Source organism: Lissotriton vulgaris, chromosome 2_1 (genome assembly GCF_964263255.1).
Source record: "Lissotriton vulgaris chromosome 2_1, aLisVul1.2, whole genome shotgun sequence".
NCBI classification, from domain to species: Eukaryota; Metazoa; Chordata; class Amphibia; order Caudata; family Salamandridae; genus Lissotriton; species Lissotriton vulgaris.
In genome coordinates, this window is record NC_141687.1 from 83,234,748 (window position 1) to 83,251,318 (window position 16,571).

A 16,571-nucleotide genomic window follows, 5' to 3' on the forward strand; every position below is an offset into this window, starting at 1 on the left:
CTGTGGTGTTCCTCAGGGCTCCTCTCTTTCCCCTCTCCTCTTTAATCTGTACATTTGTCCTCTTGTTTCTTCCCTTCTCAAGCTGGGGGTCTCTGTATATAACTACGCAGATGACCTCCAGCTTGTCTTTGATCTGTCTTCTTCTCCCGACTCTATTCCCAAGTTCAGTTCCACTCTTATTTTTATCTCTGAGTGGATGAGCGCTAACCATCTCAAGCTCAACCCTGATAAAACGGAACTTGTCCTCACGGGTGGCCCTTCCAACCCTTGGTCCCCTGCTCACTGGCCCCCTTCTTTTGGCCCCCCCCCACGCCCTCGTCCTCCGTTCGTACCCTTGGTATTAAAGTCAGCTCTGACTTAACCATGCACAGCCAGATTAGCTCTGTTGTGTCCTCATGTTTCTTTTCCCTCCGCCTTATCCGCAAAATCTCTCGTTTTTTTACCATCGACGCGCTTAAAACCATAGTCCTGGCTTTAGTCATCTCTCGCCTCGACTATGGCAATGGCCTGTACGTGGGTATCCCTTCCCACGAATCTCGACGTTTACAGGCCATTCAAAACCAAGCTGCTCGTCTCATTCTCTCCCTCCCCAAATCCTCTCGCATCACTCCGGCTTTGAAATCCCTTCACTGGCTCCCCATCCGCTTCAGATCCCTTTTCAAATTAGCCTGCTTTGCCTTTCGTGCCCACTCTCGCTCTGCCCCAGCTTACATCACTTCCCTTATTTCTTCCTACGTTCCCAGTCGTACCCTCCGGTCTTCTTCTCTCTCCCTTCTTCACATTCCCCGTTTCCGCAAAGCCAGATCCGGGGGCACTCGTCTTTCTGTCTTGGCTCCCCAGTTCTGGAACAGTCTCCCACTTCATCTTCGCTCCATCCCGATCTTTAGTCATTTCCGTAAAGCCTTAAAAACTTTTCTTTTTTCTTTGGCTTTCCCTTCTTAGGTTCCCTTGTGTCCCCCTCTGTGAGTTCTGACCCAGGTCTCCCAGCGCCAGGAAGCCGCTTGGCAGCAGTGCGCTTTATTAAATATTGTTTTCATTTCATTTCATTTCATTACACCCTTCACGCCCAATGCATGTGAGTAGAGGGGAAAGAAACTTGCTATCAATGTCCAGGGGCATGCAAGGGCTGAATGTCTGCCTTACTCAATATACCTTTTGGCCTGTCAGACCCCCACCCACACAAACCAAAGTGCAAGATTTGGAGTGAAGAACCTTTTCAGGCAATGTCACATGCCCAATGCTGTTTGGGCTGGTAAAGCTTCTACCCGGACTGCCACAAAGTGCTATTTAAAGACACACAACAGCAAATCTTCTTAGCTCCATTTCTGCTGCTGATCACCTCTTCTCAAAAACAAATGTATACAATTTCTTAATATCTCTCATTATGTCTAGGCCTGGGCGGTAAATTCCGTTCCGTTCGTGGAATTTGGGTAATTTCGCATACCGCGGAGAACGTGAAATTGCCCAAAATTCTGAGTTCCATGACTTCGCGAAATTTTTTGCTTGTTCGCGTTCTCAAATGGGGGTTCGCAAGATATTCCCCCCCCCCGAGCACGCAAACAGCAATTGCGCACAGTAAAAAAGCATCACGAACAAGCAATTCCGCGTGTTTGCGGAATTTCTGCGTGTTTTCGGAGATTTTTTACCGTTTCGCTGAGATTTGCGTAACCCGATTCCACTAATTCCGCCCACCCCTAATTATGTCTCCTTCCATTTATTACTACACGCAGCAAGCCAACTTAATTTCCTCCTTTTATCTAAAAATTAGAACTGTTATCTACTTTTTCAAAGAAGTGTTATTTCTTTCAATATGAAGATTAAAAGATCATTTTTTTAATTAAAGTTGTCCCCACCACTATTACTGCTAGTGTTGTCATTAGTGTTACAATCAGCATTACTGCTGCTACATAAACAAAAACAGTAAGTGCTCCTTTCCCTTTACACAGTCTATGATTAACAGTTCCAGGCATACCGCATCAAGTTCCAGTAGTCTTAGTCCCACTGCTGCTTTTTACTACTAATAGTAATGCACAAAGTACTGCTTCTAAAGCAGGAACTGCTCTCATAGCAGTATACATCTATAAGTAATACTATACCTACCACAAGGAGTAGCAGTATGACTAGCAGTACTGGTACTGCTAACACTAGTACTGGAACTGCAACTATTATTACTTCCACTGTTATTAATACTACTGATATCACTACTATTGGTCTTTCTACTAATAGCTTAAGTGCATACAGCGACAACCAGTACTCCGCCTACTACTAGAATGTGGTGTACTGGCAGTTCAGTGCTACAACCTCACCTCATCTTACTAATACTAATAGCAGTGACTCCACTATGACTGCTACATTTCTACTAGAGCTTATGCTACTACAACTACATCTACATCCAAGTAAAACAGCTCAAGCTACAAATACAGCTTCCTTTTTTGCTCTTTTACCCCAAATCCTTTGGAAAATGGTCTATGAACAAGCAGCTTGTATATGTTACAATCTATGAAATTGTCGCAATGAGTTTGAACTCAATGTGCTGACTGTAAATAATAAGACAAACAACTTGCAAGGACCACCTTCATTTGAAAGCCAGGCATATGTAAGCATACGCCTCCTGAACTCCTCGCGGCTGTCCACCACGGTGTGTACTAATTCTAACTCCCTTCTTGGTACATTGTTTGAAAAAGCGAAAGTGGGTCTATTTGACAGCTTTCATTTTCTAGTATTACTATATCACTGTAAGCCTTTGCTTTTTTTAAGTAATGTACTTTGAAGAAGAAGTTTAATACATCACCCACGTCTGTTGGAAGGCATACTTTTTGTAACCAAAATTTCACCAGAAAGGCTCGCGACTCACCTTCACTGAAGTTGACGTTCTTCTGCTTCACCAGGTAACGGAAGTTCTCATCTGGATTAACACTCCCCACCTACAAGACAACCGCACATTGATTAGTGTGTAACTTCTCAGTTCTTCTTCACTGTAAATGGATTATGAGATGAAATCTAAGGATAAGCACACTTTGAAGAACTACATATAACACCAACACCCATGAGATCCTACTATTTCTGGTGGAAAAGAGGCAGCTATCACCCTCACACTACCTTCTTACGCATCTTCAAGGCTTGTCACAGTCATCAGCAAACTCTAAGCTCTGCATTCTTCTAGCTGTCTACTCTTGCTTCTCCCATAAACACCTGCTTGCCCTCAATCAACTTTAGTGACTTCTTACAATGCCGGAAGGTGTAGCTGGGCCGGACTAGCCAGATCCTAGCTCATGGAAGCTCAACAATTCTTCCTTCCCTCTTAAAAGATCCTAACGTTTCAACAAAACTAGTGACCTTTATCTACTATTCATTGAGAGCATGTCAGCGCGTGCTGAAGATATTCAGTCATTATGCTGTGCTAGAGTTCACTCATTCCTAAAGGTTATGCCACACACCTCCGACTTACAATTTCCTCTCAGTACTCCATTGATAAACTGTGGCAATGAGTAGAGGTAAAGCAGTAATGTCCAGAGGACGCAGAGGCAGAGATAGCATGTTAAATAAGTTCACAAATTCAATTCAATACTCACAATTCTCACATCATCACACTATACTCAATGCACTGATGCATTATAAAACATTATACCATAATGCTAGTAAGCACTCATCTTCCTATAATCTATGCCTTACAAGGTTTTTAAAAGTACACGATTAGGCATTCATCCTCACATCTTATATACATCAATTAATTTAAATACAGTATTTCAATATCACATAATTAAAAAAGAGATAACTAGTATTTCACTTGAGGAGGCCTACTAAAGGATTTATTAATAGTCTCTAGAACATTGTAGAAAACATGGCTAGTCTTTGGCTCACCACAAAGTAAATGTTAAAGCTCTTTGGTTGATCTTCAAATTACCTTCTCATTTAGAATTCTCTACGCATGTTTTTTGAGAATTTCTTTACGCAACATGAAATGCGTCAATTTGGTGAAGGAAGTCTTTTGAGATTCCATTTCACCCCAAGTACAAATTTAGGGTCCTGTAATGACCCGACCTCAGTTTGAGAGCATCCCTTTTGTCAACAGGTTGGGTCATTCCTTCCATATGCCTCTAAAACCCTACTCACACTTCTGTTTCAGCATATGTAAGTAGGCCATGTTTTACCATGGCTAGATTGTAGGACCCTTCAAAGTTAAACATCTTGTAACTTTTGTAAAGGGTTATTTTATGAACCTTTATTCATCTGCTCTTTTAGAGCGCTGCAGAACCAAAGGATGTAGTCATGCCACTTGACCAAAAAAGTATAAACATTAGGCTGGGTCCATGCACATAAACACACAAAGCAATGGTGAAAGAACAACAGACCACAAAGTGCCACTCGCATTAAATGGACAACCGCTGGTACCAGTGCTCCATGACTGGTAAGTAATTGTCAAAAAGGGAACAGTTGTAGCTTCTCATCTTAGCGTACAGTCCAATAGGACTGAGGGCTCTTATAGCCACGGGGTCCCTCAGGGCTCAAGTTTGAGCCCTACCCTATTTAATATCTATATGGAGCCCCTGGCTCGCATAGTAGAGACTTATGGGGTGGGCATTGTTAGCTACGCTGATGACACCCAGCTGATGTTCAAACTCACACCCGACCACAGGGAGGATGCCACCAATTTCTCCAACTGCCTCTCTTCCGTGGCAGCTTGGATGAAGAACAACTGCCTCCGCCTCAATGGCGACAAAACTGAGCTGATGGTGGTGGGAAAATCCTCCTCCGCATGGTCCCACATGTGGTGGCCAACGGAACTAGGCAGTCTACCCTGCCCTGTGGCTTCGGTGCGGAACTTGGGCATAACGCTGGATTCCAACCGGTCATACAAATCTCATGTGAACAAAGTCACAGCAAGATGCTTTAGCATACTGAGGGTTCTTCGGAAGGTCCTTGATCTTCTTCCCTTGGACTCAAGAAAGACAATTGTGCATGCCCTAGTCACCCCCCATCTGGACTATGGGAACGCCTTGTTATTGGGTCTGAGCAAGAAGAGCATACACTAGCTCCAATGTGCACAAAACGCCGCTGCGCGCCTTGTGCTCAAGCTACCTCGTAGAGCCTCAGGGAAAATGGCCTTAACTAGACTCCATTGGCTCCCCATCAAGGAGCGAATTAAATTCAAGGCCCTGTGCTTCGCCCACCGCATCGCCCATGGAACTGGCCCAGACTATCTGCACAGTCTACTTACAATACATCGCCCTACCCGGAATCTTAGATCTTCAGGTACGATGATGTTTAAAATTCCTAAAATAACCAGAGCCAAGATGGGCGGCTCCTCGTTCAGATACCTGGCTGCCAAAGGTTGGAACGAACTCCCCATCGAGATGCGGATGGAACCCTCTGAAACAAGATTCCGAGGAAAACTGAAAACTCTCCTCTTCCCCCGTATCTGATCCCCTTCTCTCCCCCCTGGCCCTGTTCTTTTTCTCCTGCATTCACTCCTCCAGGTTCCTTTGCAGTTTTCAGCGCGGGGACACTCTGTTTTGAGTAACCAGGCGCTCTACAAATGGCTTCTATTCTATTCTATTCTATAGCACAGAAATGATGGGATAGTACCTATCTATGATCAACAGAGCACCAGAAATCACATTTATCAAAACCAGATCACTGCTTTCTACACAATCGTAGGAGGGAATACACAGAGCGTCTAAGCCCTTTCTGGAGGCTGACCCAATGCCTACCCAAAACACATTTGTTCAAAATGAAAAAGATAAAATAGCAATACCATTGTGTATATAGGAACGCAATTAGGAATGAAGGAACCTTACCTAGGTCCCAAGGGTGGAATGTACCTGAAGGAGTTAAAAAAACAGCTGGGTCCCTTCAGAAGAAAAGCAAGGTCAACGGAACTTGAAAGAAACCTTGCTTCAAGGAACAGTGCCCACATTCATGTCTCGTTAGCAGAATTACACTGAATAAGCAGTAAGAACCATTGGCATAACACCAGGAGAAAAATCTTTTCCAGCCGCAGTCATGTTGCGTGCTTATCTAGGATCCTGATCAGTACTGTGACCTTATGCCCCTATTCGGCTATAAATCCATTTATTCCCTATATTGGCATAACCGTTCAAGTGCGATATTCAGAAAGTCATCTCTGGCCTCACACGAACAGAGCCACATTCCAGAATAGTTTTCTCTGCCACTTCCTTTGCAACCAATTAGTGCAATGACAGAGCAGAAGTCACTATCTGAAGATTCCTAGATTAACACTCCGAGTTCTTCAACAAGATAAAAACTCAGCAAACCTGGAAATCCCCGCTTGCTGTGTTTTGATTAGTAATAGAACTCTAATGAGCAACTGATAGCGATCACTTCCTAAGTGACATCTTTATTGACGTCTTATGTCCAGCAAACTTACGTCAAACAAGGCACCTCTCAGGTATAAATATTACCAACGTTGCCTTAAGCAAATGCTGTGCTGTGCTGAAGCTATCAATGCCATCGCTGTGTTGCTGCTGTCTACCCGTCGTTGCTGTTGGTGAAACTAATGCTGCCAGTTATCTCGCTGCTGCTGAAGAAGCTGTCATGCTGATGACACCATAGCTGCTATCGCTACTACTATCGCTGCCAACTAGCGAACGATGGTGTGGTGAACTTAGGAGCTGAACAGCCGTCCCTCTGCAAGAGCCCAGCAGATGCAAGCTGCCCGCGGACGCTGTCCCCCCTCCTTCTCCTCCTCGACGCGCTAAAGAGAGACGCTGCCTTTCTCCTGCCGAGAAATCCAGCTCCAGCGTTTCTGGTCTACCCTTGCGGGTGACTGGGATACCGAGTTTCCCTGAAGGAGATACCAGACCTCCATCATTCTATTCAGAGGTATGGTGTTGACTAAACCCTTAGTGAGAATTCTTGAAGCAAACCTTGGCTAAACCAACTTAACTTAGAGCTACTTACTCCCCTCCCAAGTATTAGGCTTAGGTCAGGTACACTGGGGTAGGCGTAGTTAGAAGCACCAGTTGAGTATTTTAGCCTAATGTATATATGAATGTATATATGTTTTATTACTTTTAAACCATTGTATGGCTAAGAAACCATATCAATGCTTTTACAGTATTATCTCGCAATACTTATCTTACTGTACGTACTTTTTATCATAACAAGTCTTGCAATTGTGGCAATACATTTCTCTTGTACGAGAAGAAAGACTGTTCAATAAATGTTAACCCTTTATTGACAAACGCCCGTCTCTCTATTCTCTACATATTGTGAAAGTAATCTGCACTAACCTGACTGAGTAAAATAACTGTCTATTGTTTCACACGACCCTAGAGATTGACTCTTGATCTGAGGAGCAAAGTTGCCATGGTGCACGGTTGTTGGAAAACTGAATCCCTTCTTGTCTGTGCCAGGGAAGCTGATCACTTCCTATTCAGTCAAGAAAGTTTCCAGTGACCTCTGAGCTAGTTGGTAACAAACCCAATTAAGTTTAGCATAGTCCGTAGAGGCCTGGAAGATCCGCACTTCTACGTCGATACTACGGTTTATGTTATTCCAATGCGCAGGGCCTAGTGGGAAACTAGGAACTACACTACATGGCGCCCAACGTTTGGTAAGGCGATAAACTAACGCAAGACGTTAGAGTAACTCAGTCGTGCATATTTCACACACAGACCCCTTTCTCCCGTAAATACTCCAATAGACGTCTGGAGTGGGTGAAAGGTTAAAATCCGCCAGACCTTAGTAGGAAGAGATTCCTATGTAAAGCTCTGGTTTATTCAACGTTGAAGGATACAGTGTTCCAAAATATTGTGCACCTAATCTTTGTCTCCTTGGAGACCTACTCTGCAAAACCTTGCATTTATACAATGCCAGGAGAAAATGGAACCACTGGGGCCGCAGCAGATGCGACTCAGCAGGGTCCCGAACACACTGACCCGGATGCAATTATCATCCCGGTCCACTTAAGAAAATCTATAACGTTAAAACTTATAGAAAACGGACTGACACCACAAGGTGGTACAGTAATTTTCGTGATAGAGGCTCACGAATATCGGCAAACAGAGGTATTCTATTCATGGATAAACTTTCCAGCGGCAAACGCTACAACAAAAGAGTTTCACTATTACAAAATAGAGGAACCTCCGGAAGAGTACGCTCCTTTCGAGGAGACTAAAATCCCACTAAAATTCCAAGAGCACCTGCTCTGGTTTAATGGCGCCCTAAAACATAATGATCATATTACCAGGCTCGGTCCACTAGGTAGACCAGGAGCAACGTGGCCGGTTCTAGCCAGCTACACACCACATCCGGACATTGCAAAAATGTCTAAAGAAGAGCTGTTAGTACAGCTAAAAACACTTATAAAAATACATAGGCAATTAGTCCAATATGTAATGCGGACTGCAACAGTCCAACCAGCTGTTAATGTACCACAGCTGACCCCTCATCAGGGGAACACTAATAAAATTACACCACAGACCATACAGTCATGTCTTGGTAAAACACCCATAAAACGGGAACAAATTCCTTTCTGGTTAGCACAGAAAATCACTCAAATAGAGGCAGTATTTCCGGATACTACCCCTATAGAGAAACACAGAATCTTGACCATCTGCCTTCCTATGGGAATCGCACCACACGTGGAGGACTGCGACACTTGGGGTACAGTCTTTGCTTCCATTTACACAAAAACACATGGTGTTCCGTCTATGGCGGTAATACCAGAAGAGCTAAAACAGATTCAAAATGAATACGGTCCAGAGCCCGCTTTAACTCTTGGTATGAAATTACTGAAAGACTTCAAGCAGGTCTCGGCTATATTATTAGCCAACATAAATGGAGAAGCAGCATCTGTGGCGATCCGCCAGAAGTTGAAGGAAACAGATATAAAAGATCAGCCAGTTGAGCTTGCCAAAATAATAGAAAAATGCTATGAAGAATTAGGTAGAGACAGCTTGGGTGGAAAACCAGTAAAGCCCCAACTGCTCGAAAATCCTGAAAAATTATTTATTAAAAATAATTTAAATACTACTAAAAAGAGCTGGGATGGAAATAAACAATCCACTCCCAAGGAAAAAGTTTTCCAGTCCAGAGGAAGGTCTCCTCGACGGAGGGAAAGAACTCCGACTCGAGAACACCAGTCTCCCCAGAGGAGCCCTCTGAGAAAAGATATAACCTTAGAAATAGGGATAATCTGAAAAAACCTGATAGATATCAAAGTATTGATACACGTCCCTCTCGATCTTTGTCGCAGAAATCGGAAAGAAGAGGACTGTCAGACCCAGGAGAGCACACCAAGTCCAAAGACAAGGAACCTGCTCAGAGTAAAAAATCTCAATTTTCAAAAAAGAAGGTAGCCAGTATTAGAGTAATCAACCATGCCGAGAATACTGAGGACACAGTTGAAAAACGGGGAGTGGGCATTGACAATGTTGGACAGTGCAGCAGAAATCAGTATAGCGCGCAAGATCTTGATGAGTCATCTGGAGACAGTGGACATGAATGAATACATTCAGGTTGAAACTGCCGACACCAGACTTAGCGAGCCCCATAAAATATACGAAATAACATTGCGTATAGAGGGTGATAAGACTAGGAAAATAAAGGGTCTATTTTGGGATAAACTCTCAAAAGGCTGTGATATTCTGTTAGCTGAAAAAGATTGGCCCCCAGAGTTTGTCAGGAGGTGTCCTCGTGGCGAAGAAGTGATTATGCCTGCCTTCTCGAATCACATTCCGATTCACAAAAAATATACTTATGCAAGGAAATGGGCAGTAGCCCAGGCACCGGCATTATATAAAAATCATGTAGGATGGGATGAGGACTCACCTCCTCACAAAATCCAGTTAAAAAGTGAACCAACTGCCCAACGGCAGTATCCCATTAAGCAAGAAGCTAAAAAACAAGTCAGGGAGATCTTAGATCAACTTGAATACCAGGGGGTGATTGAAACATGCACCTCTCAAATGAACAATCTTTTGTTTCCTGTCTCCAAGCCAGACAATTCATATCGTCTAGTTTTGGACTACAGACACCTTAATACATGTTGTAAAACATTTGCAGTACAAAACTCGCATAGTGCAGCCCTAATGAATAACATAGTTAGGAAAAAATATAAAACGACATTAGACATATCTAATGGTTTCTTTTTTCAAAACATTGCACCAGAAAGCAGATACTTGACCGCTTTCTCAGCATTTGGGTCGCAGAAAAAATTCTGTCGACTCCCACAGGGGTTCAAGAACAGCCCAGGACTATTCTCAGCTAGAGTAACAGAGTTACTACAAATATATGATGATGAGGCATTATCTTACGTAGATGATATCTATCTCACAGACGACGACTTGGATACTCACTTGAAAAGAGTGAACACCATTATACTTGGGTTCGCAGCAGAGGGTTACAAATTCAACTTTAAAAAGTCTCGAATTGCCCATCTGACAGTACTATTCTTAGGGTACGAATTATCAAGTGTAGGAAAAAGCCTAGCGGACAACTTCTTAGAGAAGTGCGCTGTACTCCAAGCTCCAAAAACGCTGAAGAATTTACAATCCATACTAAGTTTTCTGAATTTCGGAAGAACTTACATTCTAAATTACGCAGAGAGGGTTAAACCTCTCTACGAACTAATTAAACCTGATTTTAAACAAATCCATTGGACTCAAAAACACACAGAAATTTTGAGATCACTGCAAACAGACATGTTAGCTAAAACTAAATTAGATACGCGTGACAACACACGCGGTCTTGTAATCCGAGTCATCCCAGGAAGATGCGGATTCACGTACCTGACCTCTAATGAGGGAGAAAAGGTACCAATTTCAATTAAATCACACTTGTACACACAAGCAGAAAAAACATTCAGTCTCACAGAAAGAACTGTGAAAGCAGTGCAGATTGCATTAGCTAATGAACGAGAACTAGCACACGGCAAACGGATTAATATCCTCACAGCGGAATCCGCCTTCGAGGCGCTATTCAGCCCAGTAAACCTGCCTACAGTGTCACTGGATCCGAAATGGATACAGTGTGTAGATTCTCTAGGAGCGGAAGATGTGAAATACTATTTCGCTCCGCAATTCGAAGAACTGAATGATTTAGAATATGAAGAAGAATATCCTCTGCCAATCGAACTTCTGCCTCTCCCACAGTACGCCTGTATAATCTATACAGATAGATTTGTACAGCATTTCAACGTAGAGAGTAAATCCTACGATGCAGCCTGTGCGATTGTTAAAGGTCGTTGGCTGTGCGGTAAATTCAGACCGAAAGTAACAAAAACTAAATCTGTAAGAAACTGTTCGGTTCAGAGAACTGAAATCAGATGTTTAAAGATGGCGCTCGAAAATGCAGAACGTGAATTCCCGACACTTATCGTGTGTGATTCTCATTTTTGCGTCAACTCTTACAACAATAAGCTGCAGAGCTGGATTGAAAACGATTACAAAGATGACACAGGTGCCACAATAAAGCATAAATTGCTCTGGAAACAGGTAGCTCTTTTACACAAAGAACTACAAAAGACTCACGTGATACACGCACAGAGTCTTCAACGTGATGGCGTTCACGTCGCAGGGAATTCATTGGCTAATACAGCCACAGCGGAAGCAACTAAACCGGCTTCCGTAGCCACAAAAAAGCGTACAGAAAAATACATAGACGGGGAAACCATGCTGGCAGTAAAAACGACCGTAAAAGGCGACTGTGCAGCACTGCCCGTGAACTATCCACTCAATTATGCATACGTAATCGATGCAAACTCCGTTCCTTTTGCTCGAATCCCTGGAGTGGGGGATAGGATAATTCCAAACAGGGACCGGAGGGGCTTCCTCTTACTGGAAGCACACATGGGGTTGGGTCTGAGACACCAAACAATTAAAGACTCTCTGAAAGAATTACAATCAGAGTACTGGTGGCCTGGAATGAACATAGATATTCAATGTTTTGCTCAAAATTGTGAAGACTGCAACAGAGATCGCAGTAATGAACAGGCCAGTGTAGTTTCAGGAACCCTGATAGACAGCATAAGGCGGTCTATCTGCGCAATCAAAGAAGAGAAGCGCGTCCCATTGTACATAGTTAAGACTAAACACACTTAAAAAATGAGGTCTCCAGCGCTCGGCTGACGCTAGAACGGTTATAAAAGATCTGCGAGTCTTTATCGGCACATACGCAATTACCACGTTCCATTCTGACCAGGGTCCTGCTTTTAGCTCTCGAGCTTATAAGGAGGCCATGGCCAGCATGGGAATTGGGTTGCGGTATTCTTGTCCGTCGCACCCCGAAGGGAATAGTGTGGTAGAAAGAAAAAACCGAGACATAAAGCGATCTATAACAGCGAAGGTATTAGGTTCAGGCGCTGGGTGGGTAAAACATCTAATAAGTGTCCAGACCAGTCTTAATAACTTGCCAAGAAATTCTCTAAAAGGTTTCAGCCCATACGAACTATTGTTCAGAATTAGAATGAACATTCAGGACCTCGATAATCAGATATCAGTGGTACAAGAAAAAACAACAGACTTTGACATCAAAGATCGTTTGGCTGTTTTACAGGAACTGAATGAAACAAGAAAATCCTTAAGCAACATAAAGTTAAAGCAACAGCCATCTACCACTGACGAGGCACCACAAGCAACAGCCCCAGCAAGGCCTGTCTGGATTCCAAAGATTGGGGATCTAGTCAGAGAAAAAATCGCGGTGAAGAAGGAATTTGGGCCTTCTTACAGAAAAGCAGTACCTGTCTTGGCAGTCACCGGAACAAGATCAGTAGTACTACCGCCCCTTGCTGGTAAAAAGGAGAACAGAGTCGTGTCTATCGACCTGATAAAACCACAAGCATGTGGCCTATAATCAACAGTAGGCCCAGGGGACTCCCAAGAAACAACAGAATACCCAAACTTGCAACAATCCAAGAGGTTCAAACTGAAAGACTAATCACATTCGATCAGCCTGCAGTGCACAGAGAAGGACTATGCAATAATGCCATGGAACTCGTGCCTCTTGAGACACAGATTGAAACAGTTCGTCAAGAAACACCAGTCTACAATAATGTGGCATCAGAAAGTGCTACCGAAAGACAGATTGAAAATCCAATCCAAACAATTGACAGAACTGCCTCTGGTTATTTCATTAACTTCGACAACTTCTCTGAAGATCAAAACGACCCCGAAGTGATGCCAGAAACAAAAAAGACTTTTAAAGAAAAAGCAACGGAACTCTTTCATCAACTGAAGGAAATCTACCTTATTTCACCTTGGTTAGAGTTCTGGTTCGGTCTAGGTGTATTTTTCCTCCTGCTTTGGCTCATCATGGTACTTTGTTTGGGAAAATTAATTGAGGGAAAATATAGTACAATGGACACAGCAAGTCAGAACATCAACCTAGTCCTGAAACCACACAGATCATCCCACGTGAAGAAAAGAGAACTGTCAACAGTAAATGTCACAGCAATTCCAATACCTGGTGGGGTAGTATGGGAGAAAACTGACTATGAGATCTATGGTCCGGTCGAAATCCTGAAGTATCCTCATCAACTGAAGGTTTCCTTAAGTGACTTTGTAAAACCTAGTACATTCTCTGATGATTGGGACTTTAACAGTATTAATGACATGATGTCTGATTTAGTAATGTCAGCTAGATTCACAGAACATGATTATTTACAAGGTTCATCTAGTTATGAGCAATTATTCTGCTACACACATTATGGTGATCATTACTTGCATAAATCTGCACAGCCTAGAAATGTTTTTATGTATAATCAATGGGAACATTGTGCTACACCACCTAAAGCATTTTTTGAGAAATTCAAATACTTCTCAGGGTTTAACACTAGTGATGCAGAAACGTTTTATTACCAACTGTTAGATAAAACAGGAATGAAAACAATGCTGACCAATACTAAATTAATCTATTCAGAAGCATTTTATGAAAAAATGATGACATTTGGTTTTGATTATTGGAAAAATAACATTGAAACGAAAACCATTTGGGGTACAAAAGATTGGCAGGTACAAGGCCTTGAAGCACTATTCAGAACCTGCATGATACCTGAACAAATGATGTTTTTAAATGACACAATTCACCAAACATCCTGTCTTGGCCTAGCTAAGATCAAAGACCTTAACAAACCGTCTATTCCAAAGCCAATACCTGAAAATACAACTACAGATATTGAGTTAGACGTCTCACAAATTTTACATTTTAACAGAACACATCCGGATTGGAAAAAGTGGTTAATCTGGCCTACTGACACAAACAACTGTCAAGATAGATTCCTGAACAAAACACAGGGGTTAAAAATGACCAGACAAGACCCTAGGTACTCCCAGAGACAACATCCAGGGATAGTAACAACATACAGTGTAGGGAAACTCTGCCTCGAATGGCTAACATCATCCACACTGGCTGAAATTAAGCAACACTTGTCTTTACTAAAAGATGGTGCTGATTTGCGCGATTTCATTCTTGGACCACGCAAACAGCGTCAAAAGCGTTTCATAGCGACCAGTATCTATGCTGCATACAACGAGACTTGGAAAGTCACACAAATTGAAACAGCTGAGAAAATACGAGAAATTGATCGTATTAATTTGGAAAAATCACTTTCTGTAGTGGACAATGGGTTAATGACTCTGCCCTCCAGAATATATTCGTTGGACAATATTGTATCTTCTGCCTTTGACATAATAGACCGAGACTTGCTAATGTTACAACATGGCCAATCTCAGTTACGTTCTATTGTACAATTGGGCTGGATGCTGCAAAATCTTCGTTCAGGCTATGTGCCTTGGCGTTTAATAAACACAACGTCAATATTTTCCATCTTTAACCTTACTGATAAACAAATCAGTTTGGCACAGAAAGGAGCAGACTATACAATCCTGAGCATCGAAAAACTTGAGAGATTACCATTGACAATGTCAGAGAGTCCAGTCATTGAATGGATAATACACGGAATTATCACTATTCCGATAACAACTTTCCGATTTAAAAAGTGCCTTGAATACATACCTACTGGCCAGTATGAACGATTGGGTAAAGGATATGTAAAATCAGAATGGAAATTACCATACACACATTCTTGCTATAGTGACAGCGACAAAAATGTATTTCTTAATGGTGAAAATTGTAAACATTCACTAAGCGGTATACTTTTGTGCCAGGGTATTAATTTACATGGAGCTTGTAATGGAAATTCTAACAACCTTTCATGCCACCAGCTTGTCACACCTGCAACTCAGATAGAGCCCTTCTTTATGCAACTTGCAAACGGGAGTTACATTCTTAGAACGGATCACAGATGTTGTGGCCTTGTACCAGGGAAAAGTTATCTAGTAAGTGTAACATCCATGGTCAAATGCTGTATGCAGGCATTGTTTCCGAGCGGGCCTGTAGACACAGAGACTCCCATCTGGCCTCGTCTGAATCTCTATTCTATACGAATTGATACTTTAAGCAAAATGAAGTCTGTGCTTTTGCAGACAACAGTGCCCATAACGTCATCAAAAGAGACAAATGATCTTCTAGTTGCAAGGACAGCTACGGAAGTTCATGAACTTTTATCAACAAATTGCCCCGTGCATTTCGTAGAAATGCTTAGCTAACTCCTTAACATGTCTAGTGCCACAGGCATCCCGGGCATATTTAAGACGATTTTTACGGGACTGCTAACACCTTTTCAAGCAATTTTGGGAATCGTTCCTAATTTTGTCCACTCTGTTTTTGGCGGCAAACCCTTATTTTTGGGACTTGTAGCAGGGATTTTATTTTTGACCCTTCTGCTTCGTTATGGCAAGCCAAAGCTCAGACAGCTCCCATGGGAATGGAAGAGACAATCCTAGCAATGCGCTACCGGGACAGGATAACTAACGTCCTTGGATTGGCCAGGCTGAGAGATCTAAACATGACCTGGTTCCTTTCATTCAGACCTATATGGCAGAACTGTATCTTACCGGTACTTCGATGTATGCTATGCGGAGATGAGTGCGTGTTGGACATCTGTCTTTCACTTCCATCAGCAGTACCAATGGACGTCGATACTTTGCCAAGTCCAATAACGGCTCACGCATTGTGTTGTCCCCAGCGGCTACCAATCCTGATGACGGCATTCGTTGAGACTCCTGTGCTACGACTAGGTGGTAACAGTGGAGCGAGTGACAAAAGCAACATCATCCAGGTACGACCATCTGTGAGCATTGCTGATCCTGACTATGATGACGGCAATCATTCTCACACCTGCCAAGTTACAGCACTATCGAATTTGGTTGAACTGTCACCTGATTTTGTAGATCAATTCTTTGAGAGCCTGTCTGATACGATGTTCTCACCCAAACAGAAACAATAACTTTGGAGAAGCTTTCCGACACACAGCGTTCCCATGAACTCTGAATTCGGCCTTCAGTTTTGAACAACAAAAACTGCTAAAAAGCGTTGGAACTCTATTTCCCCGTTCAAGCATTAATTCTTTTGAATTGAACACTTTTTAATATTTACCCTTTTTTGGCACAAACAATTCTTTGCTTAAAGTAAAAACTATTCTTAGAGAACAGAAACTTCACACTTCTATTTCTAAACACATCTAGAGACATAACAAACTTACATCAGCC

At 42.6% G+C, this 16,571-nt stretch overlaps 1 protein-coding gene across 2 annotated transcripts in view; it reads right to left on the reverse strand.

Moving 5' to 3' along the window:
• XRCC5 (X-ray repair cross complementing 5) overlaps nt 1-16,571 on the reverse strand; it is a 558,141-nt gene that overhangs the window by 122,927 nt on the left and 418,643 nt on the right. For both annotated transcript variants that reach the window (XM_086954491.1, XM_086954493.1), the window contains exon 16: nt 2,855-2,924. In XM_086954491.1, coding sequence (XP_086810617.1) covers nt 2,855-2,924 — 70 coding nt within the window. The remainder of the gene's footprint in view (nt 1-2,854; nt 2,925-16,571) is intronic.